This window comes from Lepisma saccharinum, chromosome 26 (genome assembly GCF_977018435.1).
Source record: "Lepisma saccharinum chromosome 26, izLepSacc3.1, whole genome shotgun sequence".
Lineage (NCBI taxonomy): Eukaryota > Metazoa > Arthropoda > Insecta > Zygentoma > Lepismatidae > Lepisma > Lepisma saccharinum.
Window position 1 is genome coordinate 23,143,217 of NC_139254.1, and position 27,463 is coordinate 23,170,679.

General features: G+C 37.1%; 1 protein-coding gene across 1 annotated transcript in view; it reads left to right on the top strand.

The window, feature by feature from the left end:
• The window catches only part of LOC145979403 (dystrophin-like), a 56,561-nt gene extending 29,364 nt beyond the window's left edge, over positions 1 to 27,197 (top strand). The window contains exons 7-11 of the mRNA XM_083112273.1: positions 3,925 to 4,043; positions 11,456 to 11,629; positions 17,096 to 17,222; positions 22,631 to 23,027; positions 26,933 to 27,197. Of these exons, the coding sequence (XP_082968399.1) occupies positions 3,925 to 4,043; positions 11,456 to 11,629; positions 17,096 to 17,222; positions 22,631 to 23,027; positions 26,933 to 27,054 (939 nt within the window). The 3' untranslated portion in view covers positions 27,055 to 27,197. The remainder of the gene's footprint in view (positions 1 to 3,924; positions 4,044 to 11,455; positions 11,630 to 17,095; positions 17,223 to 22,630; positions 23,028 to 26,932) is intronic.
• Positions 27,198 to 27,463: the final 266 nt, after the last annotated feature.

Sequence of the window (27,463 nt, forward strand, 5' to 3'; positions counted from 1 at the left end):
ATTAATTCTGCTGTTAATATTGGAGAAGCAAAAATGGACTCCTTTACACAGAAATAAACTTAATACTCTGATAACTACATAAATGTGCTATTAGAAGTGAAATGTTAATTCTGTGGAATAAGTGTAGTTTTTAAATCAAATTTAGGATTATATTCACAATTTTAAAACCAAAATGTCTTTTCATATACCACTTTTCATCCAATTTTTCACCACTAAAACACCGATATTTAATTTTATTCACCACTTTTGAACCCGAAATTGACTCAGTTTTTGTACCGAAATTTTGCTTTTTTATTTACCAAAAATATGTGCCTCTAAATATTGGTTGTATGTATTGTGTAATTCAGTAGCAGTCAAAATGTGTTGTTTGTCCATCATTTCCTAAAGTTTCCTGCAAAACTTACTTGTAGAGATTCCATTAATTTTGGTGACCTCTGCCATCATTTGCTTGGGCACTAAAAACTTAGTAACTCGCTTACTTGTATTTATTATAAACTGCATCTTTTATTCCCAATACATGAATTCTTTATTTATTATTTTGGAAATGCAATGGTTACAACAAGGTTATTTGATTATTATTGTACAAGTGCATATTGTATCTACCAACGTCATCACCCTGTCTCAATGCAGGCATGCTTGAGCAAGAACCTCCCATGCTTAGGCAGCTGCAAGGCTTGCAATCAGTCTGCCGTGGAATATTGGCCAGAAACTAATTGCAGCAGTGGAGGTGTTCATCCGAACAGGTTTCATTGTATCGCTCAAAGGGCCTTTGAGTGTTACTCGAGGGTAATAGCTCAGAGTAGCTCACAGACAACTTGCTTTCACATTTAACATGGTTTATTTCTCTATTTTGGCACATGAGTCATGATTATTCTAAGTTCTAATATATAACTAAAATACTAATTTCCTCTAGTAACTGTATTGAAGAGAATCTAAGGTGCCATTCTATCAAGAATAGTAAAGTCTCTTTACCTTAATTGATAGTAGGAACACAGTCTGTGGTTGACAGCAATTTCCGTAGCACAGGATGCTGTTTCAAAAAAGGGTGGGTTTTTGTGTGTATTGATGCTTGCCCTGACCTTCAAGTTACCTATCTTGTTCAGTGGCCATTTTCACCAAAGTCCATTTCCTGAAAACTTATTTTTCTAGAGGACAAGCTACCAGTGTGATCACTATATTTTCCCACATGTGACCACATTGAACATGTGGCAAGGTTCCCGGTTTCAAATCCCGCTCGGGCTTGGTTGTTTGTGAATGTCCATTCATCAATTTCATAATTTCATCACTCATCCCCATCTTCGCAAATTAGCGAAGAGGCACAAAACTTGAAGTAAAATAAACTAAATCCAATCACATTTAGCATGTGGGTCCAGGTCCTATGAGACCTTGAATTTACTTTGTTTTAAAATAATAGAGGCACATATTTTTGGTAAATAAAAAAGCCAAATTTCGGTACAAAAACAGAGTCTATTTCGGGTTCAAAAGTGGTAAATAATATAACATATCAGTGTTATAGCGGTGAATAATCACATCGAAAGCGCTATATAAAATGACATTTTGGTTTTAAAATTGTGAATATAATTCAGAATTTGATTCAAAAACTGCACTTATTATACAAAGTAAACTTATCCCCTCTAATAGAACATTTATGTAGTTACCAGAGTATTTAGTTTATTTCTGTGTAAAGGGGTCAAATTTTGCTTCTCAAATATTTACAGCAGAATTAAGCAATTTTCCGTGAATTGCATAACTCACAGGATACTCTAGACTTCAGAAAGTGTCGTGTCGGTATGTAAACGGTAAATTTTGTGTTTAAGAGTCTATTTCGCATTATGCAGTTCATTTCGCATTATTTCGTGACAAAACAGGGTAGGAAAATGCACCTCACACCTTTCAGAAACATGAAAAATGAACATTATAGCATGTAATTTCATATTTCGTGTTTTCGTCAAAAACTAAATTTGCATGCCTCTACTCATTAACCATGGCACTCACCAAGGAGACAGGGTCTTCTCTTCCTTCGATCCTTCGAAGGAGCATTAGACAATCTGTCGTTGTCACTTGTCTTGTGGAAGAATCCACATATTAAAAGAGATTCTCGTAATACCCAAGACTGATGTCCACTAATGCCAATTTTTGCCTGCTACACCAGCAGGCAGCCTCGAGTCGCTACATCCTGATGCTTGTCTTCGAGACTTTTGAATCTGCACACTTCCATTTCCAGACCCACGCTCTGGCATGGGTTGATGACAGTCCTCATTCAATTATTGTCACAGTGCCCACTCCATCTCTTCAATGGAACCTGTTCGGATGAATGCCTACACTGCCGGGATTTGTGTGTGAACGAGCCAATATTCCATGCACTGATTTCTAGCCTATAGATTGCATGTTTTGTAAAATGTTTTATCTTCTTGTCTTGCAAGATTTATACTAAAATGTGAACTGTTCTGTTGATAAGGTAAGAGTAACATTCCTAATTTTTTTATCCTGTTTTAAAATAAGAATTTACAGGGTGTAAGGGGTGGCCATTTCTCAAGACACCCAAATGTGTCCTGTCTATGTGGACTTGTGATTGTCCTTTTCATCAGTTTGAACTTATCACCATTTACCTTCAATGGTAACAGTATTAAGCCTTGTTTCCATGTTTAATAAAACAGTCAAAAAGCTGAATTTATTACAAAATAACACACTGTGATCGTGACATTCCTAAACCCAAGATATAGTCGAGATTTCAAAATAATCAAGATTTAAATATTCCTAAAACAGCGTAAAAAAATTAGGGATGTTTTATTTTAATATAGTTCAGAGTCTGAGGAATACCTAGCTATAAGGTTGAAACATCACGTTTATAGTGTTCTTTTGTAATAAATTCTACCTTGATCAGCTTTTTTGGTGTTTTATCATTCATCTTCATCTTCATGATTAGCCACAAGTGGCAGAAAAACTAAGCAAACTAAAGGAAGTTAATCAATCAGTAAAATAGTTATAAAATGTATAAAATTTACAAGTTATAATAGGTTTTGTTTATTCTGTATGCATTCTATGTTAAACTAAAAATGCAGTAAAGGAAATAAAAACATGGAAATTCTGATAGTATAGCAATTTACTTGACACTGGCCAAAGAACTTGATGCTTCAGTACAAATCATGAGAAGTTTTCATGGTTTTTAAAAACCTCAAAAACAAATTTAAATCATGAATTTTATTCTCAAATGTTTCTAATACTACAGAGCATTCCGTGACATTCGCTAAGAGATAATCCTCCCTCGGAAGTTGTGTTGTGTTGTGTCCGTGTGTTGAAGATTGTGGCTTAATATGGCACCACAAAAGTTTACATTACATAAAGGATTTATATTGTCGAGTGTTACTTCAGAAAGAGGAATTGGAGAAGTGCGACGACGTTTTACAATGAAATTTCCTGGTGTTCTTGTTCCACATAGGACCTCTATATGACCTCATAAAAAAGTTTAGAGTAACAGGGTCAGCCTGCGATTTTTATTTATGGGTAAATCTAAAAAATAAAGTATACAAAGATAATCCGCACACCATCTGTGGGTTAAAAGACAGTATTGTACGAGAAATTGGGAGAATTACAGTAGACGAAGTTGCACGTGTAAATGCCAATTTGCTTCGGAGATGCCAGGAACGTGTTGCAGCAGAGGGATATCAATTTTAACATCTTCTGTAGTCAAGGTTAGTACACAATATGAAAACTGTAATTTTAATAACTGACTGTCGCGGACACCGTTCACCGGGAAAGACAAGCGCTGATGCCGGGCCACTTACCGCAGAGTCTCGTAGCGAATATCTTGGAATTCTCTGTATCTGGGTGTTCTTTTTAAGAAAGGGGTTGTAACAAGGACAGTATCATATAATTTTTGTGTTATCATTTGCGCACCATTATAATATCAATATTTCTTCACAGACAACTTCAAGAGAAGCTACATGGGCATTTATTAAAATGCTGAAGAATAAAATTTGCAGAGGGTCTTCTAGATTGCACTACCTTCCTGTTCAACCATGTGACTCACTTTCGAAAAATGGGTATGTAGTTGTCATTAAAACATAGCTGCTTTCAAGTTAATTGTGAACTGGTACTACCTTGAACCAATCTCTTGCCACTGGAAGTTCCAAGATCAAATTGTGGCATCAATCAAAGTGGACATGATCTGCAACATGTGGAGTTGGTTTGTCAGTAGACGTTATACAGGGCTGGCGGAAGGGGGGTCGAACCGTGCCACTGCCCAGAGCGGCAAAATTTGAAGAGAAGAAAGAAATAAGCTTATTGAAAACTTGCGAGTTTCCTATTATATTATATAACTTGGAAGTTAATATTTGCTAACCCACAGTTTTGAAGGAGCATATCAGTAGTCTCACTTTCAAACCACTGAGTGCCACAAGGGGGGAAAGCAGATTCGATGCCTTAAATCCATTGATATATCAAGTGGGAGAGGTCTATGATTCGCTCCTTCGAATAAGTGGCGACAATAAAACTGTCCAAATGGTCGCAAATGAGGCTCGGTGTATTGCAAACCAGTCGTTTGGCTTTACATTCCTTTGCTCACTAGTTATCTGGTATGACTTTTTACTCCACGTAATGTAATGAGCAAATATCTTCAAAACATTAATCTACTTTGTGTTAGATGCTCTTAGATAATTTCTTGCAAACATATCAGCGCTTTGAAAAAGTAAGTGATATAAACAATTTAAAAGTTTCTTTTACACCGCTTGGCAGCCTGGCAGGGCCTCCCCCCCTCCACTCGTGGAAGCATTGGGGGGTGGCGACCTGCAAGTCCTGATTGATGAAAAAGATTTGGCATCAAATTTAGATATAGGACGATCCGAAGATAGGCAACACTGTACAGGTCCGAAATCGGAAGAAGAAGCAGTTTCAGTATGATGAACTGTTGAAAATCCACAAAAACGGTACAAAGTTGATTTTTATTACCATCTCTTAGACTATTATTTTAGCTCTAAGAGAAAGATTTGAGCAGCTTAAACATCATAGGGAATTTTCAGTTTCTTTTATGATATTAGTAAGCATAAATACATGCCATCTGATCTTTTGTTTGAAAGGTGTATAAAACTTGCCGGAATGTTAAACATGAAGGCTACTGAATTAAAAGATGAACTAAAAGTGTTTCCAGGTATAATAAAACAATTACACCAAAGGAGACCTTAAACTGATAAAGGGTCATGATTTTGCACCTAATGTGAGTGTAGAACTTCGAATTTATTAACTTTGTCTGTAACCATGGCAATTGGCGAACAAAGTTTTTTTTGGAAATTAAGGCTAATAAAAATACTATCTTCGGTCAATCTGCTGCCACCGCCCAGGGTGGCAAAATGACTAGCGCCTGCCCTGACGTTATATTATGAAAGCTACTCAGCGTTGCCATGTTTATTGATAAAGAGAACTATGTTCACGAAAAACTGTTTGAGTCAGTGAATGTAATATCATGACTTTTCTTTCTGAAACACTCTTTACAGTAAAGATACAGTGAAACTCCAATTTTACATTCCTGGATTTTAAATTTTCCCACATTATACATTCAGTTCTGATGGTCCTAATATAGCAAAATGTTATAAAATTTTCCTGCTTTTTAATTATTTTTTTAGGTTGGTTCCCTGAAAAACATAAAACATAGTTTTTTTTACATTTCTTTCTAATATTACTAGCATTGGCAGTCAATTCCACATTTCAGGTGAAAGAGCATAGACCTTATAATTTTGCACACATAGTGGGTATACTACACAGCTTCGCGGATAAAAGTGAGTACTAGTTTCTCCGTATTTAGAAATTTAAGTGAAGAAAATGCAGGACTCGAACCATGTCTGGCATACTGTGCTATTTCTCTACCAACTAGGCTACCGAGTCAGTAATGGTTTCACCTGATTTTTTTTAGTTCCGCTGTTTTATCTGTGTGTCTGTCAGTGATACTGCAATGAGATCTGTTGCATTTGAAACACTGACAGTGCGTAGGATCTAAAGTTCAAATCACCAACCATGAGACCTTCTGTAAACAAAACCACGTGCATGCAGAAAGCATTGTGAACTCATAGAAGTAAAATAATCCACACAAAAATCCAGCGTTGTTTCAGGATTCATTACGTAAGGTAAAACAACGGCCAATTTGTAGTATGGGATACGCTGCCGCAAGTGACATCTCACTTTAAACCCAATGATATTTCTTTTGTACTTATTGCTTCACCTTTATGGTTAACTCTTTGCACCAGTAATCATTTACCATAAATCTGGCTTCTTTCCTGCATGCAAATTGAATATATTTTACTTGCATTTTTTTAGACAAAATGATATAACATGGTAATGTATTAGAGTAAATCAAAAAGTAAAGGCAATTTTCACATAACAACTTCTTCATTTCTACACATATCACTATTCCACATATGTCCCCTGCACAGCAATGCACTTTTGGTATCGTGCAATCAGCTTCTGTATCCCGTCTGCAAAGAAGGTTTTTGGTTGCTCACGAAGCCACGTCTGCACCGCCTGCTGGACCTCGTCATCTGACCTGAACCGACGACCACGCAGTGCCTCCTTCAAAAGGCCAAAGATGTGGTAATCTGATGGCACCAGATCAGGGCTGTACAGAGGATGGGGAAGCAACCCAAAGCCAAACCTGTGCACAGTGTCTACTGTTGCCATTTCTGTATGAAGCCTGGTATTATCGTGTAGTACGAGAACCCCCTTAGACAGCAGTCCTCGTCGCTTGTGACGAATTGTAGGTTTCAGTTTGTCTTGCAGGACCGCACAATAACTTGCAGTATTCACAATTTCACCATGTGGGTGGAACTCCGCCAGGATCAGTCCCTTCACATCCCAAAACATCAATTTCCTACAGGATGGCTGTTGTTTGAATTTCTTGCATACAGGGAACAACGGATGTTTCCATTCCAGGCTTTGCTGCTTACTCTCTGGTTCATAGTGGTGAACCCATATTTCGCCTCCTGTCACGATTCGTTCCATGATACTGGGATCGGCTTCATAACGTTGGAGAAACTGGGTAGCCCCTGTGACGTGCTGTTGCTGATGCGCAGCTGAGAGTTCCTCGAGTACCCACCTCGCACAAACTTTATGGTACCCTAACTCATCATGCACTATTGCATATGCTGATCCGAAACTGATGTCCAAGAGCTCCGCCACTTGTGCTATTGTGATTCTTCGATTATCGTTCCTGATAATGGTATCCACCCGTTGGACGTTTTCTTCTGTGCGGGATATTTTTGGGCGTCCACTTCGACTTTCGTCCATTACATTTGTGAGTCCCGCTTTAAAGCGGTCCACCCACTCGTACACCTTTTGTTGAGTCATGGTGCTTGCTCCATACTGGGCTAACAGCCGACGGTGGATGTCTGTCGGTTTGACTCCCTCCGACCACAGAAAGCGCACTGCGGCATGCTGTTCCTCGATGGTGCATTCGTGGAGTGGTGGTCCATATGTGTGACCATTTTGCCCAGTGACAATCGACTGAATGGGGCAGTGATGGATACTTCTACTTCCACATCACTCCAAGTATACACATGGTGACGTCAGACACACCCAGTCTTCGTTTATTCCTGCGAAAACACAAAATTGCCTTTAGTTTTTGATTTACCTAGTATATTTCTAAGGTTTGATATACAGGGTGGTCCATATGTCTTGTTACCCCCATAATTTTACATAACTTGATAATAATACAACTTTATAATAATACAATATAATATAATGAAGTGTAAGGTATCCATTCATTCCATATGTCATGTGACACCAACAATTTTACCTGAATTTATATTATGATAATAACAATATAACTATTTTGTAAGATGTATGGATTCAGCGTCAACCAGGATGTTGTTCACACATCCAAAAGGTCAGTATGACCACCATTATTTTCATGGCACAAAATGACACGGCACCATGACCTGTGTGAGATTTTACGAAGCAAATTTTTGGTGATTGTTGTCTGAAAGGCTGCCATAATAGCGTCCTTTAATTGTTCTGTTGTTTGGTATCGTTGTTGTGATACCTTTTCCTTAATAATGCCCCAGAGGGCATTGTCACAAGACGAGAGATCAGGGCTTCTGGGAGGCCAATCCAGAAGCGCCGGATGATGTACCGATCCCCATCCTATCCACCTATTGGGAAACACTTCACTTAAATATTCCCTGACAGCAATGGCACAGTGGGGCGGTGCTCCATCCTGTTGAAACCAGGAACGTCCCAGGAGATTCATTCTTTGAAGCTGTGGAATAAAAAATGCCCGTAACATGGCGAGATAGGAGTGTTGATTGACTATGCCATCGAAGAAATATTGACCTATCAAGTATTTAGCGGACATAGCGACCCAGAGCATCACATGTGGGTTGGTTGTTTTCCAGCTCTTCATAATAATGCAGATTTTCCTTGGACCAGAAATACAGATTCCTTGCACGTGCACTTCGATATATTGCGCATTCATCGGAGAAGAAAAGGTCAGTCCGCTGCGGGAGTGTCGGAAATACCTCCAACATTCTTCCACATGCTGCATGTCGTCTACGCATCGTTGACGCTTGCTGGTTTAAAGGATTTCAATCCAAGATCCTTCTGCATGTGTCGTAACATTGTTGTTTTTGGGATTCCAAGCTCAGCACATCGTTTGCGCAGTGACTTCTGTGGTGACCGAAGCACAGATGCCTCCACTCCTGCACATGTGTTCTGTCTTTTGGTTGGTGCACCAGGCCTCGGTTTGTCTTTGATACATCCCAACATAAACAGTTTCTTTCCCAACGCAGTATTGTCACTTTTGGTGGTGCATTTTTTTGGAATCGTCTTGTGAAATGTCGTCGCACATCCTCCATGGTCTTGCCGGTATGTGGACGTTCATGGGCCCAAACACTGACAACAAGGCGCTCTTCTACATTGTATGAGCTTGTGTCAGCCATCTCTGCAAAAGAAACACTGAATTAGAGATAACAAGATATTGATTCGGGGGGGTAACAAGACATATGGACCACCCTGTAGATAGGAGTGTATTTGAAATTTGTTTGTAGATTTTATGTAAATTGTATCTTATGTAAATAAAATATATAATGGGCATAAACAGCCATATGCAATGCTGTAAGTTCAATAAATATATTGATGATGATCAATAAATATATTGATGATGATGATCAAAACAAGACAAAGAAAGTTCATAAATTTATTGCGGTTGGAAACTTTGACAAGCATCCTAATAACGATTTTTGTTCCGCCATAAGTGAGAACATTTTGTAGGAATATGCATTGTAACTTTCAATGAGCTTAGAGATTTGTGTACATAATGATATTTTATAACATTGGTTATTTTCTAAAAATAATCATGTGAACAGCAAGGAAATAGTGCCACTTTCAACATGGTGCGTTCTATGTGTGCGGGAAGGTCTCCGTGTTCTCCGAGCTTGTTTTCATAGCACCAGCGAGAAACGGATTCTGCTCAATATTTATGTAACGTTCTGTCAGTGGTATCCTGAGAAACCAGTAAAAGAAGTGATTAAGTTGGTATCCCAGTGCATTGTTGTGTCAGTGTCTGCTGTTTTAAGGGCCATGAATCAGCTGACGCGAAGTGATACATCGAATCGGTGAGACGGTTTGTTTACAGAAGGTCTCAGGGTTGGTGATTTACACTTTACCAGCCCTCATGAAGCTGCGTTATCTTATAATTTGACATGCACAGTACATGTACTATGTTGAAATTCAAGGACAATTCCACTCAGGGAAAATTGCGGAAAGCTTGTTGGGAAAGTTTAAAACATGCTCAGACTTGATATATTAGAACTGTCAGTTCACAATTTTCGCATTTGCAGGTATCCTTAGTTCACCATTTGCATCATGGGAATTTTTGGGGGGATAAAATTTTGTAGTATGGCTACCAACTCTATATATCTTCACACAAAAATGGGGGGCTCATTTCATTTGATTGACTTGTTATTGATTTTTAGTTATGGTTATTATGTACAGTTTTTCTACCTACCTGTGGGGTGATCGTGAAAATGGGGTTGAAATGAAACACCACCTCTTATGCCTGTAGAATCGATTTGGAAGATGTGTATTTCGCATTAATACAAGGTGATTCAAGTGGACAAACTGTTAAGAAAAAGCTTCAGCGAGCCTAACAATGGCATTGAGCTTGAGCAGTTTTATTTTGTACGTTTTATGGTAGCAAACATGAAAGTGAGCCACGATTTTTCTTTCTATAGTCTTTTAATTTCAACTGCAATGAAAGGTTTCGAATGTCATATGCCTTTTGATTGTTGGCATCTCGGCCGGTGGTAAACAATGTCTGGTGTTTTCTTTGTGGTGTTCCTGTGCTACAACTGACTGGGTAATTGTTGTCAGTTTTCGTTGTCTAAAGCTTACATATTTTGAAAATTTAATGTTTTAAAAATGAAATCAAATTATCGATATTCAAACAAAAAAATCAATTGTTTATCCAAACTAATTTGTGTATGTGTGTGTGTGTGTGGGGGGGGGGTTATGATGAATAATTTTTGGGGGATTTTGATGTACGATTTTGGGGGGATGGGCACCCCTGCTTCATAGCAGAGTAGTTACCACAATGCTACAATGACCGGGATCCCAGGTTTGAATCCCAGGCTGGACGTGGGTGTTCTTGGTCATGTCCCTTCATCAATATCCTCATATTAGAACCTATCCTCGTTGTCATGATTACCTAAAAGTGGAAGAAAGGTGATGCTAAAAAAAAAAATGCATATGAATTATTTTAACAGTAGAATTAGTTCATAACTTGGAGAAATTTTGAGCCAATGATAGTGCATCATTGCCAAGGCACGTGGACACAGTTTGAATATTATATATAAAAAAAAAGTGTAACTGTGTTTACGCAAGCTCTGTCTGGCATTTCCAGCAGCAACATGTGTCTTCCATCCATCCCTACCCTGGGCAAGATCAGTGCACTTTACTATCCTTGCCACTTCCCTCCACGTGCAAATATATTTCTAAGGATCTTTTTTTTAAATAAATACAGTGTGTCCCAATTCCTTGCAAGGCCGAGAGATCGGGAGAAGTGTGGCGGGTGGCGGTAGTGCAGATGCCAACATTTTCGACCAGTAACATCCCGCTTATGTTTACCCTTGAAAGCATTTTGCTTCGCTCGGAATCGTTTGAAGGTTTCGAATGTGCAACACTGTGTCAAGATTACGTTGCAGACTTAACCGTTAAATGGCAGTGCTTGTCGTGAGCATTGTTTGTAATCTGAAAGCTCCGAGCTTGAGTTGTTCTTTTCTTCGCGACTACAGGTGAACTGGACAGAGCTGTGAATGGAAATTACTGGTCGAAAATGTCGACATCTCCGCTAGCGCCGCCTGCCACACTTCTCCCGATCTCTCAGCCTCGCAAGGAATTGGACACATGCTATTTGTATAACAAATTATAATTCTCTTAAAAATTCACCTGACTGACATTAATGTTTATTTTTCAGAGAACACCAAAGCACACAATCTGTCTTGGGCAACACTGAACAGGAAACAATGGGCGCGATTGACGATATGGAGTTGTCTGTGAGAACTGTGCTGCATGGATCCAGGTTAACACTTGACCAAAATCCTCAGAGGGAACTTCAGAGCATTATCATGCATTTGGAAGAAGAAGATAAGTTAGTGTTTTTATGTATTTTAATTCTGTTGAAGACTAGTTTCACAAGTTAAAGCATTGATTTTGAAGAATTTTAATGTTAAGTGAAAATATTAACAGCATTTTTTGATCTGTAAAATGAAAATGCACCTGTGTTTAACATAACAGTGAATCAGCTGAGTGGATACTTCACGTAAATTTTCTTGTTCAGAGAACACCATATCCCTTGATCTCCCTGCATTTCAAATGGTGCTTCCTATAGAAATTTGTTACAGACGTAACATGGAAAATGTAAGAAAATGCATCTTTACTTAATACAGTAAAACTTTAGTTTTACGTTCCTGGATTTTACGTTCTCCTGCATTATACATTCAATCTACATAGTCCTAATAGACTCTATTACTCTATTAAATAGAGTAAAGTGTTATACAAATTTCCTGGATTTTACATTTTCCTGCATTTTTTTTGTCTTGGTTCCACTGTAACTGGCATTTCTTTGAGATGAACAGGCAAACAAGAAAACATTTGATAAGCAAGTAATTATAAAAGATCAATCTCTTATAAATTGGCCAGTAAAAAAAAACATTTTTTTTTTATTTCCCAATTTCAGGATATTTCTGTAACATTTTTGTTACTTGTATAACTATTCTGCTGACATCACAGCAGAATGAAAAATCTATACAAATACATACCAGATAGTATTATAAAGCATTATATACATTCAATTCTCTCTGGCTATTGACCAGGTCAATTCTGGAAATGTTTCCGAGCTTTCGAGAGCTAACGTCACTCTCATCTTCAGGGTAGAAGATCAACCCGGTTTATATGTATCTGCAACTGCATGTGACTGTTTCCGGAGTCAATGGCGGACCAATCAGGAGCCGTGTCTGCTGCATTCCCGCTGCCTGCTGACTATAGCTAGGCAGGCTGGATCCAGTTCGAGCCCCGTGTCGCAATTCAGATTCTGCTTTTCCCCATGGATGGCTATTGCTTCTTTGATAATTCTGTCCCAATAGTTTGATGATTTAGTGATAATTTCTGTGTTGTTAAAATTTATTCTATGGCCTTCGTTAATCGAATGTTCGGCTAGTCCTGACTTCTCCGGATGGAAATTCTTGATGTAAAGCTGATATTCTCTGTAGGGTTGTTCAATTGAGGCGTTGTGGATACGAAGGGCGAACTCAACAAATGTGCATTGTGAGGGAAATTCGTTTCAAGTTGTCAGGCACAGTACAAACTCCACAAAAATTTGGTTAAAGTAGATTGGAATGTTTCATGCGTGATTTCCAAAGTTTTTTGTAGAGTTCGCACTGTGCCTGACAACTTGAAACAAATTTCCCTCACAATGCACGTTCGTTGAGTTCGCCCTTCGTATCTGCAACACCTCAATTGTCCTGCCTGTTTCAGGGTTGCTACGTATCTGGAAAACCTGGAAAACAGGGAAATGTTAGGGAATTTGGCTTGTCATTGATAAATCAGGGAATTTTTCAGATCGTCTGGAATTTACGTGCATTTTGGAGTCTGCAAGAGAAAAAGTTGCAGTTCACTTCCACTTCTGGATTCAGTTCTTGTGATTTCACTCCCAAAAAAGATTCGGTTTAGAAACTTGTTTCTTTCATTCTTATGATTCTCAGTCTTGTGCAAAATTATGGTTCCTTCGGATTTCTGTAATAAATTTTCACTTTTATAATACTAGATATTAGAAAGAATATAAAAGTAGAACTTGCAGTCCAGTTATCTGACAGGGTGTCTACCAGTCTGGAAAACCTGGAAAACCTGGAAATCCTGGAAAAGTCATGGAAATGTCAGGGAAATTTACTGTGTGTCTGGAAAAATCATAATTTTTCTCCCTGTGCTTTGAACCATGCCTTGAAGGCGTATAGGGGGTGTGGAGTTAGGGCCCCACACTTTCTTGATCACGGCCAAAGGTGTGGGGTGATGTGATCAGCATCACGCCCCTGGCTGCCTTTATTCCCTAGAGTTTTCTCCAGGTACCCACTTTATACGACGCTGGGTGGGTGCCAGAGCTGCTTGAACAGGTGGAAAAAAAATCCCGGTTCTCCCCCAACAAAGAAAAAAAAACGAAATTTTGTATTTGTTGTGGACAAACTATACTTCAGTATAGTATACACTGGGTAGTTGCAGTTGAAATTTCATATTAAGTACTGTAGGAAAAGGGGTCATGTTTTGAACTATTTTCATGAGGAAATCTACTACAGTATGTGACTTGGAATTTACCACTTTCTTGTTATAATTTTTGGGTTGTGCTTGGTAAACATTAGGATTAATACATGTATTACTAAATTTTATTACAATTTTTTATTATTTATGCTATAATTAGGGCTCGGAAGTTGAAGACCTATAAATTGCCAAAAAAGGACCTATAAAAAGACCTAAAAATATTTTTAAAAAAAGGACCTAAAAACAGAAAAAAGGATGTGTAAATGTGATCCAAATTAATTAATAACTTCAGTTTTACTTACATATTTAATGAATAAAAAAATACAAAATTCTGGTGGTATGGAACACACAGTGCGAAAAACTATCTGAATGAAATGGATCTTCTTTCAGTCCAAAAATGTTTTTCTCTCGTTTCAGTGGCCACGGTGGCTCAGTCGGTAACGCATCAGACTACCATGCTAAAGGTCCCGGGTTCGATCCCCGGCCGGTTCAAATCCGGGAACTTTTCTAACGGAAGCGGCCCTGGCACCCACCCAGCGTCGAATAACATGGATACCTAGGGGAAACCCTGGGGTAAAGGCGGTCAGGGGCATGATGCTGATCACATGACCCCCACTCACAACCGGATCAAGAACGTGTGGGGCGTTACCCCCACACCTCCTATACACCTTCATGGCATGGTGCTATGCACAGGGGAGCACTTTACCTTTTTTTTACCTTTATCGTTTCAGGGATAATTCAAATATATTTCTTTCTTTCTTTTTTTATTTCTTTACTACAGAAAGGATGTTTAAGAGGTGATGAACTGATTATGATTCGAATTGAGAATGGGCAGTAAAAACATAATCGAAAGAAGTTGAAGTTGCAAAAAAAAGAAGCCGTTAAGACCTAAAAGAAAAGGCTAAAAAAGGACCAATAAGCCAAAAAACGGGAATAAAGGACAAATAAAACCCACCTTTTTCTGGCCTACAATGGCCCAAAATGAACATATATTATGTTGGGCCTCGTCTTCGGACACTAGGAAAAAAAAAAAAGATTTTTCCTCAACTTCCGAGCTCTAGCTATAATTGTTGTGATTTTTTATAAAAAAAGGAATTCTTTATTAACCATTAGTCAATACTTGGCAACCATTATGCAAAAGCTCACCTTTTATACCCCTTATCCAACAGTCAATTTCTGTTCAGTTCCCCTTCTTGTTATTACTTTTAACATTTGAAGTGATTGTATTCTAAAAAATTGGTTAAGTGGGATAATAACTGTCATGTGTAGCTTCCTACACACATGTTTAAATATATTAATTGCCCTATTGACTTTGGAAAATTTTGGTTCTGTGTGTGGAAAATGTGGAAAAGTCAGTGAATTTTGTTTTTACGAAATTGTAGACACCCTGTCTGATTGATAACTAGAGTACATTGACAATATGATCATAATTATCAGAAAGGTTGGTTAAGATGAGGTTATCGTCTATTATTTTATAGATCTAAGTCTTGTTGGCATTTGGACCCTGTGGCCAAGTGGTTAGCATATCGCGCTGAATGCCAAGGGTCCCGTGTTCGAATCCCGCTCGGGCTGGGTTGTTTATGAATGTCCATTCATCATTTCATCACTCATCCCCATCTTCGCAAATTAGCCAAGAGGCACAAAACGCGAAGTAAAATAAACTAAATCAATCAATCAATCTCGTTGGCATTTCCTATAGAATTCCTATATGCAACAAACTTTTCTCCAGATGCTGTGTACTTTTAAATGTAAGCAAAAAAAAGCAGCATTTTCTACGACACTATAAATCTGCCAGAAAATGAAGAATTGTGTATGGTTTATGAACTTATTCTGTTGTTTTTATATTGTGAAGATCTGTTATGGTGAAATAATGTACCTCTGTTACCTTAGCCTGAAGGCTAGATGCACGTGATCGGCACATTTGATGCCGATTGTAATTTTACATTTTACTCTTGGAATTTTCACATCATCTTGTGTGTGTAGAATGAAATTTGCTAAAGAAAATTAACGGATTATATAATTAATTGAAAAACACAAGGTTCAAAAGCAAAATTGATGATGATAAACATGTCTGGAAAAATTTCATTTTTGAACTGGAACACCTGGAATTGTGAGGGAATTTCATAATCAGAAAATCGTAGCAACCCTGCGTTTTCCCATTGTATGCTTTCCCGCAGTTGCAAGTAATCCAGTAAACTCCAGGTGTTTTGAGCCCTAAATTGTCCTTGGGGTTGCGTAGTAGGCTCCTGATTTTAGGCAGTGGTTTGTGAATGGTTTTGATTTTGTGCTTACTAAGAATACGGCATATAATTCCAGAGAGGTTTCCGATGTATGGTAGGGTAGCTATCTTCTGGTCCTCTGTTTTGTCCAGATTGCCTGGCATGTCCGAATTTCCCACTGTGTCTGTATTCCTTGATGTCTCTGGGTTTTCTGCTGTGATGGTCTTCTTGGACAGTAGTTGGTTTATTAATCTTCTGTTCATTTTGTGTTCTGAGTACTCGTTCTCTCTGAAAGCCGTATGAAGATGCTGAATTTCTTCTGGTAGATGCTCTGTTTCACTGATGGAAAGTACTGTGGTTCGTTGAGACTGGTGGTGGCATTGAGGTATAAATCAGTGTGAGTCGGCTTTCGGTACACACTGTCCTAAAGTTCCGTCTGGCTTTCGTTTGATCAGGATATCCAAGATGAGAGTGATGTTAGCTTTTGAAAGCTCGGATACTTTTCAAGAATTAACTTGGTCAATAGCCCGAGATAATTTATTCATCATTCGTCGCCGGGAAAGCATCAATACTTATTTCATTATATACATTAGTCATAAGTTATTAAGTTAGTCACATATAACATATCAGACTTTAAATACATCTGGAACGTTGATTCTTTGGTTTCACTTTTTATCTAATTTCCCTAATACATATATATCCTAGTATAGTTTAATGGCACCACTGTTACCAGTTCACTTTTTGAGTTTCATGTCTCATTTTTTAACTTCATGCATGTATTTTGTGGAGAATCAATACACAATGCACGTGAATTTGCTGAGAGAGACTGTTCTAACCACTGTTAACCTTTCTACTTGCAAAAGTCCACTGCCTTGTCATTATGTTAAGTGACTAGGATGCAAGTTGTAGAATGTCAATGGCATTACAGATGCATTAAAGACACCTCAATAAAGACAGTGTAACTTTGAACTTATTAAGTTCCAGTCATGTTGATCAAGCAACATGAGTGAAGTAGATTTTGTGCAATTTTTTGCAAACAATGAAAATATTTTGTTTACATGTGAAAACCCTTTCCTTTTTTTATGCAGGCAACTTCAGGAGGAGATAGATAATTTATATTCACACGAAAGAACAGAACTCGGCCATTTGGGAGAATGCCTGCAGGACCACAGATCGCAAGTTCAAGCGCAAATAAAACGACTCAAACAATTGAAGGTAATTATTTTTAATGTGTGACTTGTCTTGGAACTAGTACGTTAGAAAAACACACCGCAAAATAATGATCAAGTTTAACTCTAAGCTTTCAATCCTATCATCTGGGAAGAAGACATCAAGGTTGGTAGAGGAAGAAAAAACTGCTCCGTTTTGCATGAGTGGCCAATTAATCTGAAATGATCAATGCCTTCAGTAATGCAGGTTGCTGGATGTAGAATAGTAGAACCACAAATTTATGGTGATCAAAATATCAAGATTTTGGTACAAAAACTGGGCACATTTTGGGATCAAAGGTGCTATATAAAATGACTTTTCAGTATTAAAATGGTGAAAATAACCCTAAATTTGATTTATAATCTGTACTTTCCCCTTCTAATAGCACGTTTATGTAGTTGTCAGAGTATTAAGTTTATTCCTGTGCAAAGTCAATTTTTGTTTCTCAAATATTTACAGATGAATTAATAAATTTTCCATGATTTACATAACTCACAGGATAATTCACACTTCAGAAAGTGTATCTTCGATAAATGAACTCTAAATTTCATGAGTCTATTGTTTCTTTTGCATAATTTCATGACAAGTCATGGTATGAAAATGCACTTCATACCTTTTAAAAACGACAAATGGACATTACAGTGTTTTTTTTCCTTCACATTTTGTGTTTCCATCAAAAATATGCATGCCTCTTCACTTTTGGAGCATTATGCTAAATGCTAGCAATTCACTACCATCTCTATCCTAGGCACCACAACCTGTATTAATGAAGACAGAGGTCCTTCAAAATTAATTGAACAATCAATAATAACAGCAAAGTATAAATATGAAACATTACCTACATATGACAGCCCTTGGACAAGAACATGTTAGGGAAATAGAGGTGATTCAGCCCAAGTTCTTGAGATACAGTATCTAAAGTACAGAGAAGATAAAATGTACCCTAAACCCACTCGTACTCTGAACTTCGATCTCACTGTAACATCGAAAGATGGAAGAAAGGTTTAATCTAAGTTTGATTAGCATGCTATATAAAATTGTAAATAACAAAATGACTGTATGGGGTTAGTATCTGCATTGCAATATTATTGTGCGCCTCAAATGAGAACCAGACTGAAACCTGGGTTGTTTCATGTGCCGAAATCTTGAACAAACTTTGTAAAGTTATCTTCGATTTGGAAAATGGGCAAACATTATAATAAACTAGTGGCAAATGATCCGGGGCTTGATGAAAACAGTATGTCATTGCTACAGGCACATATTTTTGGTAAATAAAATTAAATGTTAGTTTTGTAGCAGTGAAAAATCTGATTAAAAGCAGTATATAAAATGACGTTTTGGTTTTAAAATTGTGACTAGAATCCTAAATTTGATTTAAAAACTGCACTTAATACACAAAATAAACATACCCCTTCTAATAGCACATTTATGTACTTACCATAGTATTAAGTTTATTCCTGTATAATGGGGTCCATTTTTTCTTCTCAAATATTTACAGCAGAATTAATCAATTTTCCGTGAATTGCATAACTCACAGGGTAATTCAAACCTCAGAAAGTGTCACGTCGGTAAATAAACACTAAATTTCATGTTTGAGTCTATTTCGCACTTTGCAGTTTATTTCGCATAATTTTGTGACAAAACAGGGTACGAAAAATTCACCTCACACCTTTCAGAAACATGAAAAATTAACATTACAAAATGTTATTTTATGGGTCGTGTTTTCGTCAAAAACTAAGTACGCATGCTTCTAGTCAGTGCATTCCTTCAAAAGAGTTTGTCTGTATAGTAGTTAGTGACTCCAAAATAATACGAGGGTTATTTTTTAAGTATGGTCCGTTTTGCAATAAAAACAAAGTAAATGTTTTTTTTTTAAAAAAAAACACATTTATTTTCAGAATTTACATACTTCTCTATTTTTCTACATCATTCCCTTTCCGGTTTAAACATTTATCATAATGAACTACGAGTTTTTGGATACCCTCCTCATAGAACTCTGCCGCCTGTGATGATAGCCAGTGGTTTAACATTTTTGACCCTCTACAACGAGGAAGGTGATGTGTTCTTGAGTCATATCGTCACATGAGATGACGAGACAGGCAGGGTGTTTTGTTAGTGGACTTTTTGCTGCAAGGAACAACAATTAACTCGGCTTCCTACTGTGAGACCCTAAGAAAACTTCGTCGAGCAATCCAGAACAAACGGCGTGGAATGCTGTCAGCCGGTGTCGTACTGATTCATAACAATGCAAGACCACATGCTGCGGCTCAAGCTCAATATCTGATTGAATCTTTTGGCTGGGAGGTATTTGATCATCCATCATACAATCCAGACCTTGCACCTAGCGACTACCACCTCTTCTGCCATCTGAAGACCTTCCTGGGCGGCAAGTGTTTAGACACTGATGAAGAAGTGAAAACGACCGTGAGTAACTGGCTATCATCACAGGCGGCACAGTTCTATAAGAAGGGTATCCAAAAACTCGTAGTTCATTACGATAAATGTTTAAACCGGCAAGGAAATTATGTAGAAAAATAGAGAAGTGTATGTAAATTCAGAAAATAAATGTTTTTTTGAAAAACATTTACTTACTTTGTTTTTATTGCAAAACGGACCTTACTTAAAAAATAACCCTCGTACGTGTGTATGGTAAAATTTCTGTAATGCTCAAAATAGTGTGCATGCAGGCCTCAATGGAACAATATTCTGTGGCATCATTTGTCTAATAAATAAGGAGATCGAAAAAAAAGTCACATTATTAAATTGTGAAATTGTGAACTACCTTTGTGGACACTAGAGTGCTGCACAAGGGCTTTTTGCTCGATCGTCTAATAGTTCACACAGATGATGCTAGATGGTGTACGGAATTGACAACTCTTTGCTCAAGCGAATAATGCTCAAATAGGCAAAACGAGCAGTATATGCTCGAAGCCCAGTGGTTCACGTATAACCGTAATTTGTCTGGTAGTGGGTGAGTTTACAGAATTCTTGTTGGGAAACCAGATGGTAAGAGACCTGTAGGAGACCTGTAGGAAGGCCAAGACGAAGATGGAGGGACAACGTTGAGATGGACCTAAAGGAAATCGGTAGGGATGGGAAAGAGTATATAGATCTTGCTCAAGATAGGGACAGATGGAAGGCCTATGTTGCTGCAGCCATGAACCTTCGGGTTTAAGAAGGCTAGAGAGTTAGTTAGTTAGTTAGTGGGTACTCAAGATGTGGATCGTGAAGGGAAAGACTCAGTGAAATTGAAACTAAAGTGAACATAGTTATCATCTCCATGTTCAAATGTGGTTTAGTCTATCTTACCAATGCATAGCAATATGTGAAAATGAATAGATGATTATGGGCTGAAACTATAAGGGTGGATTTTTACATATACAGGGTGTCTCATCTAACATTGCGACCTGAAATATTTCGTGAACAACGACAAATATTGAAAAACTGCTTTCGCAGATATATAGGTGTGAGAGGGGCTCATGAAATTAGTGGACGCAATACGTTCAACTACGTAAGGAAGTAAGATTTTCAACACAAACTTATTTTTTTTTTTAAATGGAAACCCCATTTTATTTTCAGCTCATTTGAAAGTACGGAAAAATTCATTAAGAATGGCGTTTGTTACGTTGTAATACGTCAAGTAATTCTCAAGTAAATGTAACCTGAAGTTGACGCTTGAAACAAACATTTTCACAAGTTGATTTGTGTGTCGTAACATGCATATCCCCCTTTTGACGCCATTCGTGTATCGTAACAAACATGTTACTCTTCTACATACTATGCGTTGTGCTTAAGAAACTTGTTACGTTCCCAACAACTGCGGGTTGTACATAAGTAAACTCTGACAAATTATCTAAAAGGTTCTGATACATCTTTCTGAGTTATCAAATAAGGGTTTATTAAAAAAGTATAAATTTTAAATATTCGGCCATCAGTTACATACATAAATGTTAGTACATTAACATCTTTCTAATTTTTAATTGGCGTTCATTTATTTACGTCATAATTTTTAGTATATTGGAACAATCAACTCTTCTCGTTTGGTCATGACAAATCTTTAAGTTTTCAACTTTGAAACTTTGCAGCTTATACATTTTTCCTTCAAATTGATTTATTAAATAAAGCAAGGGCATAACAAATTACACTGATTAACCAGACGTTTGTGATAGTGTACATACGTCAGAACTGTTGCTGAGAAAAGGCCGGGATGATACTTATCTATGGCGAGTGTAAGAAAAATGCACCACATGCTTGCAGGCTGTATGCATGACGACATTTGCGCTCACCTCTGCCGACCAGCATAGTGAGGGATGCGTAGAGGCACATATTTTTGGTAAATAAAAAAGCAAAATTTCGGTACAAAAACTGAGTCAATTTCAGGTTCAAAAGCGGTAAATAAAATATTGGTGTTATAGCGGTGAAAAAATGGATGATAAGTGGTATATAAAAAGACATATTGGTTTTAAAATTGTGAATATAATCCTAAATTTGATTTAAAAACTACGCTTATTCCACAGAATTAATATTTCACTTCTAATAGCACATTTATGTAGTTAACATAGTATTAAGTTTATTTCTGTGTAAAGGGGTCCAATTTTGCTTCTCCAATATTAACAGCAGAATTAATCAATTTTCCGGGAATTGCATAACTCTCAGGATAATTCAGACCTCAGAAGGTGTCGCGTCGGTATATAAACGGTAAATTTCGTGTTTAAGAGTTAATTTCGCTTTTTGCAGTTCATTTCACATTATTTCGTGACAAAATATGGTCACAAAATTCATCTCACACCTTTCAAAAACATGAAAAATTAACACTACAATGTGTTTTTTCAAATTTCGTTTTTTCGTCAAAAACGAAATATGCATGCCTCTAGGGATGCGCCTTCACGCTCAACTTCAGGTTACATTTACTTGAGAACTACTTGACGCATTACAATGTAACAAACACCATTCTTAATGATTTTTTCCGTACTTTCAAATGAGCTGAAAATAAAATGGGTTATCCATTAAAAGAAAACTAACTTTGTGTTGAAAATCGTACTTCCTTTCGTAGTTGAACATATTGTGTCCACTAATTTCATGAGCCCCTCTCATGAAATTAGTGGACACAATATGTTCAACTATATATCCACGAAAGCAGTTTTTCAATATTTGTTGTTGTTCACGAAATATTTCAGGGATGAGACACCCTGTATATTTCTATGATTATTGTCACATTGAAATGATATTTGATTCTATACCCTCGAGCGTTGGCGACTCAAACAACTATGATCGAGCGAAAGTGATCCCTTACAGTACTCTAATAGATACCCTATATATTGGAAGAGCCTGAAACTATATTTAAATCATACATTATTGTAGCCACTCTGCATTAGTAAATGTGTGTTGTAATATTTTCTCTTCTGCTTTTGTAGCGTTATTTGCAAAAGTTGCAGCCTAAAGCCGTATCTAACCTGCAGCAGCTTGAGAGCACTCCCCTTGCTACTCATGGAAGAGCATACTTTGACGTGAGCCCAATCATACGAGATGGTCAGAGTGGAGAGAATCACTTAGGAACGAAATACGTGAAAAATGAGGTTCGGTCTGGTTACCCCCGTACAAATGGGGATGTTGGTCTCCTGCCTAGCCTCTCGGAGTGTTCCCCTAGCGACCTGAGCACATTCTTGAAGAAGTCTGGTGCAGAAAGTAGCAAGCTCACGTGCTTCTCCAGCCCGAGGGAAGAAAGTGGCACCTTGGAGGAGATTGAAGATGACATGAACACCATTTTGGAGAAGCTCGAGAGGATGATGGCATCCGATGCAATATTAGAAGGTACTGTAAGGGTGCTTTAATGCTACTTTTAGATTTCAGAAGATTGGAAGTCAGAGTGTCTATTCAAGAGGTGGACCTATTTTCCCCTGTGTATGTTGCTCGACAGTTGCTTTTGAAAACTCAGGGTTACAGTTGGAAGTGGTCAGAAAAAAATGGGTTTTTGGGGGCAAAAATACTACTTTTTGGTGCCTTTTTTTGTTAGGTTTATTCAACTTTTTTCCCCAAAGTGTTTCAAATCAATGAAAATACTCGGCTTCATTTTTCTTGTTCCACAGCTTTCCTTTATCTCTCTACTGTAAAAAGACACTCGTATATAAATTGAAAATACAACTTTTGACATGGAATTTATAACTAGACATAAGCAATAGTTAAAAAATGAAAGCTTTTTTTTGAATGGTTGGTTTTCCTCAATTGTTAATTTCATATTTCAGTAGGCTTACTAAATATATCTATGTACTATATACACTCTCGCATAACTAGAGTAGTTTTGCCTATACTTTTTTTTTTGGGAGTGCCACTTTCTACCGTTAATGAACTGTCAACAAGCATGAATTCTGATGCAGTATCTTTGGTATATTCTCAAACAATCTAAAAGAAGTTATTGTATTTATTTAACTCAGCCTTTTAAAAATTTAGATGTCTCAGAAGTAGATTTCTTGTAATTTTTTTTTCAAACTCAGATGTAAAATTGTACGCTCTAACACTCTAATACTCTTAAATCTGAAAGTTTGTTGCTGCTGAAACATGTTTTTTTTTACCTACCTCTATCCAGAGAAAGATCAATCTATGCTTGACCGTCCTTACCAGTTTGATTTAGATCCATTTTAATCTTGTCAGTCGTTCCATCTTCTTCTTGCCTTCCCACAGGTCTCTATCTCTGATGAAATTTTCTTTCCCATGCGTGCAACAAGGCCTCCCCACCAAAGTCTTTTGATGTAATTGTTCTAGCATTTCAGGGAATTCATATATAGATTATTCTGTACAGTATTATGTAACTTTCTCCACACCTGTTAATTTTTTTTTATTTTTTAGTTTAAAATATATTTCTTAAGGTGAGGAGGGACAATTAAGCACTAGTTGTGCATTTATTTCAATATCGTCGGATTGGGCACTGCTATTTAAAAAAGGGATTAGTATGCAAGAGAGTATGAATTTCTCTCCAGGTTGCAAGTGGAAACTGTTTTTTAAGTTGATTAGTAATCTAGACACGATGTTTGAAAAAATATGATTAATAAGTATTTACAGAATCCCATGTATTCCTTATGGGAAATCAACTTCAACTTCCGGCTAATCAAATGGGAGTTCCTACTACTATGGCATCGTTCACTGTGTCCTTTTTCCATCCATGTACTTTTCTATGTCATTCGCTGCTTGATACTCCCGAGAGAACGAATAAAATAATGGTCCCATAAACCTAATGCATTTCTCCTTGCCTCATACGGCCATCCTGGCAGTGTTGCCAAACCTGATGTGCATAAATGAGCTGCATTTCACCATTAATAGAGCTAAAGATGACTTTCAAAAAGCTAGATTAACGAAGGCTGCATAAAGTGCCTCCTAGGGTAATTTTAGGTGTCAGAGAGGTGGGGGCGCTGCTATTACCGTTAGTTTTAAAGTGATGGCAGTTTATTCTTAGTTTTCACCACCTAGATTTAGTGGCATCACCCATCTCAATAATCCAATGATGTTCATATGAAATCGAAAATAAAGGATTCCCGGATAATAATATTGTCATCTTCACCTCAGCCACAACACTATATATAAAAATACCTGGGGAGGAAAGAGGGGGTGGGTGATGCAGCCTGTATATGAATATCACGTCACATGCACTCATGGCAAAGGTTGGTCCTTATGGGCCGGAGCCAGTGGTGGCATCATTGTGGGGTAGAGGGCAGGTGCCACAGTTCACAGTCAAACGAGTGCACGAAAGAGTCAGATCTGGCTCCAAAAGAGTGAAGTTGGCAACAGTGATCAGCAGCTGCCGCAGCGAGAAAGGCCTAGGGGAAATTGTCCCTCCTCGCCTTAAGATATTTTCAAATCATCTTAACTCTAAACACTGGATGTGACTCATGTATCACATTTTGGTGAGGTCTATGTCACATAAAGCGTTTTCATGTTTGGAGATACATGTTTTAAGTGCTACATGAGCCTTGTGGTATCTCATTAGTAATTAGTAAAGTTTAATTTTTATTCTGGCTATATTTGGAGTGGAGGGGAGAATTTTAAATTACCTGTGAAAAACAAGCACAACTTTTACATTAGGATTTTTTTTTACCTCTGAAAGATCAGCAGCACGAGAATGGAACACATATCAGGCAATATGCCGGTAATGTTTTGAACCGTCATGTCTTGGCATTGCCTATGTCGGGGCCTGACAAGTTAAGAATTATTATTATTTTTTTGTTTACTTTTTCTTTATTCCTCTACCTGATAATGGAAATTTAGATTTTTTTCTTCCATAAGCTTATAGCTTAATCTGTATGGAAGAAAATAAGGTATAAGTTTTAACTCGAGCATTTGTAGTTTCCAAGATATAAATCTTTATTTAAAAGCTTGCATAATTTTAAAATTTTTCTGCTGAAAACATGCTTGTCGTTGATGCCTATGCAGGGAAAATCAGCCTCCGTGTTTAAGAGGTAATTTATGTTCTCTTTTAATGTAAAGGTCCATAGAAAATTACAAGCATAATTTGATATTAGTAGAGAGCATTAAATTATATGAATAGAAAAGTAGCATGCAAATTTATGTCTGCCCATATAATGAGATAGGAGGAAAGGTCGGTGTAATGTGAGAAATGCATGTAATATATAATGGTACCAGTAAAATATGAATGGTGAGCATCCTGCCACCCACATATGTAATGGCATTACAAACATATTAGATGCACAATGATAAAAAACAAATAAATTATGTCTGTTCACTGACTAGCAATAAGATGTAGAACAGTATGAAGTAAACACAGGGTGGCTACTAATCGGGAATTCCTTGAGTTCCGTGATTTCTGCGTGAATTATTGGCTCCGGAAATTATGCATCAATTCTGCTTGATTTTTTCTCTGTAGACGTGAAAATTGCAACTTTTATTAATCCAAATCCCATCGAATTTAATGCCCTGATGAAAGTTTTTCACAGTTTAGGTTTTATTTTTATCGAGGAAGGAAAAGAAAGCTACGTGGAAAATAAGACAGAATTCTCTCAATCCGTTTGCCTTGTTAGTGTCTTTTGCAGAACAATCTATCTGACAGATGGAAAATTATTGCAAGATAAGATATCTTGAAGTTACTTAGATAAATTTGAAATTGTTACACAATTGCCAATTTTTCTTAATTAGTATATCCCGTAACATTTGTGACTTGTGTTTGTAGACGTATTTCTAGTCTGAGTATGCGAAATGGCAAGTGTAAACTCCGCACCTTAAATTAAATATTTAAATACACATGTACCGTTTAATTGAATTAAAATTTTTGGATACATTGAAATCGCACAGACCCTTTATACTGTTAATATATTTGTGTGTGTATCTGTGTGGGTGGCTAGAGGTGGTGATAGGTAAGGTTGAAATAGAAAAAAAAATGTGCTTGTACCCTTGAATATTTAGAAAGTTCGCCTTGAAAATTGGGAATTATACTTGACTTTTATCACGGACCTAGAGTGGCCACCCTGAAACAGTATGATTCTCTAGTCAGAAGTAATTACAATGTTGTTGTTTAAAATTAATAACATTGTAGTAAGTCTTGAAGCTTTCCTGGCGATGAATCTTTTTATAATAACATTGTGTCTGTGAGTGCTACTCACCCTCTGCATGTGAATGTGTTGCTAAAGGATCCACGTAGAATGGTGTTAATATGTTATTACAAGTTTCTTGCAGTTGTAATGCAGTCATAACATGCACATGTGCAATTTCAGAATCAATACAATCGGGTGAAGAGGAATATCTTCGAGAAGCAGTGAACGAGATAGAGCATTTATTATCCCAGTTAATAGTTGGTGTTGAGAACAAGAAGAAGAAGGAACAAAGTGTGTCGTAGGAAATGGTGTATAAAGCAGCAAGTATTTCATTTGTTATTATGTAGTAGTAAAGTTTTTCATACAAATCAAACTTTTGTAACATTTACACAAAGATTTTTATATGTTAGTACTATATAAATGTAAATGATATAGAGAAACTGTAATGTTATTTTAATGTATTATCATGAAATGAAATATTTTGATTTTAGAATGTTAGAAGATTTTGATATTTGATGTGGTTTCATGTTCTCATGATAACCAAATTATTTTTCCAGTGTATTTTTGAATAGATAAGTGATTTTTTATAATTGTTTATGTAGTTAAGATTTGCTTCAAATTTAGTTAACAGTTTAGCTATGATATAGACACAATGAGAGTTGAAAGTTCAAATGTTATATGGCAACAGTGGAGAGTGAGAATCCTGTAATA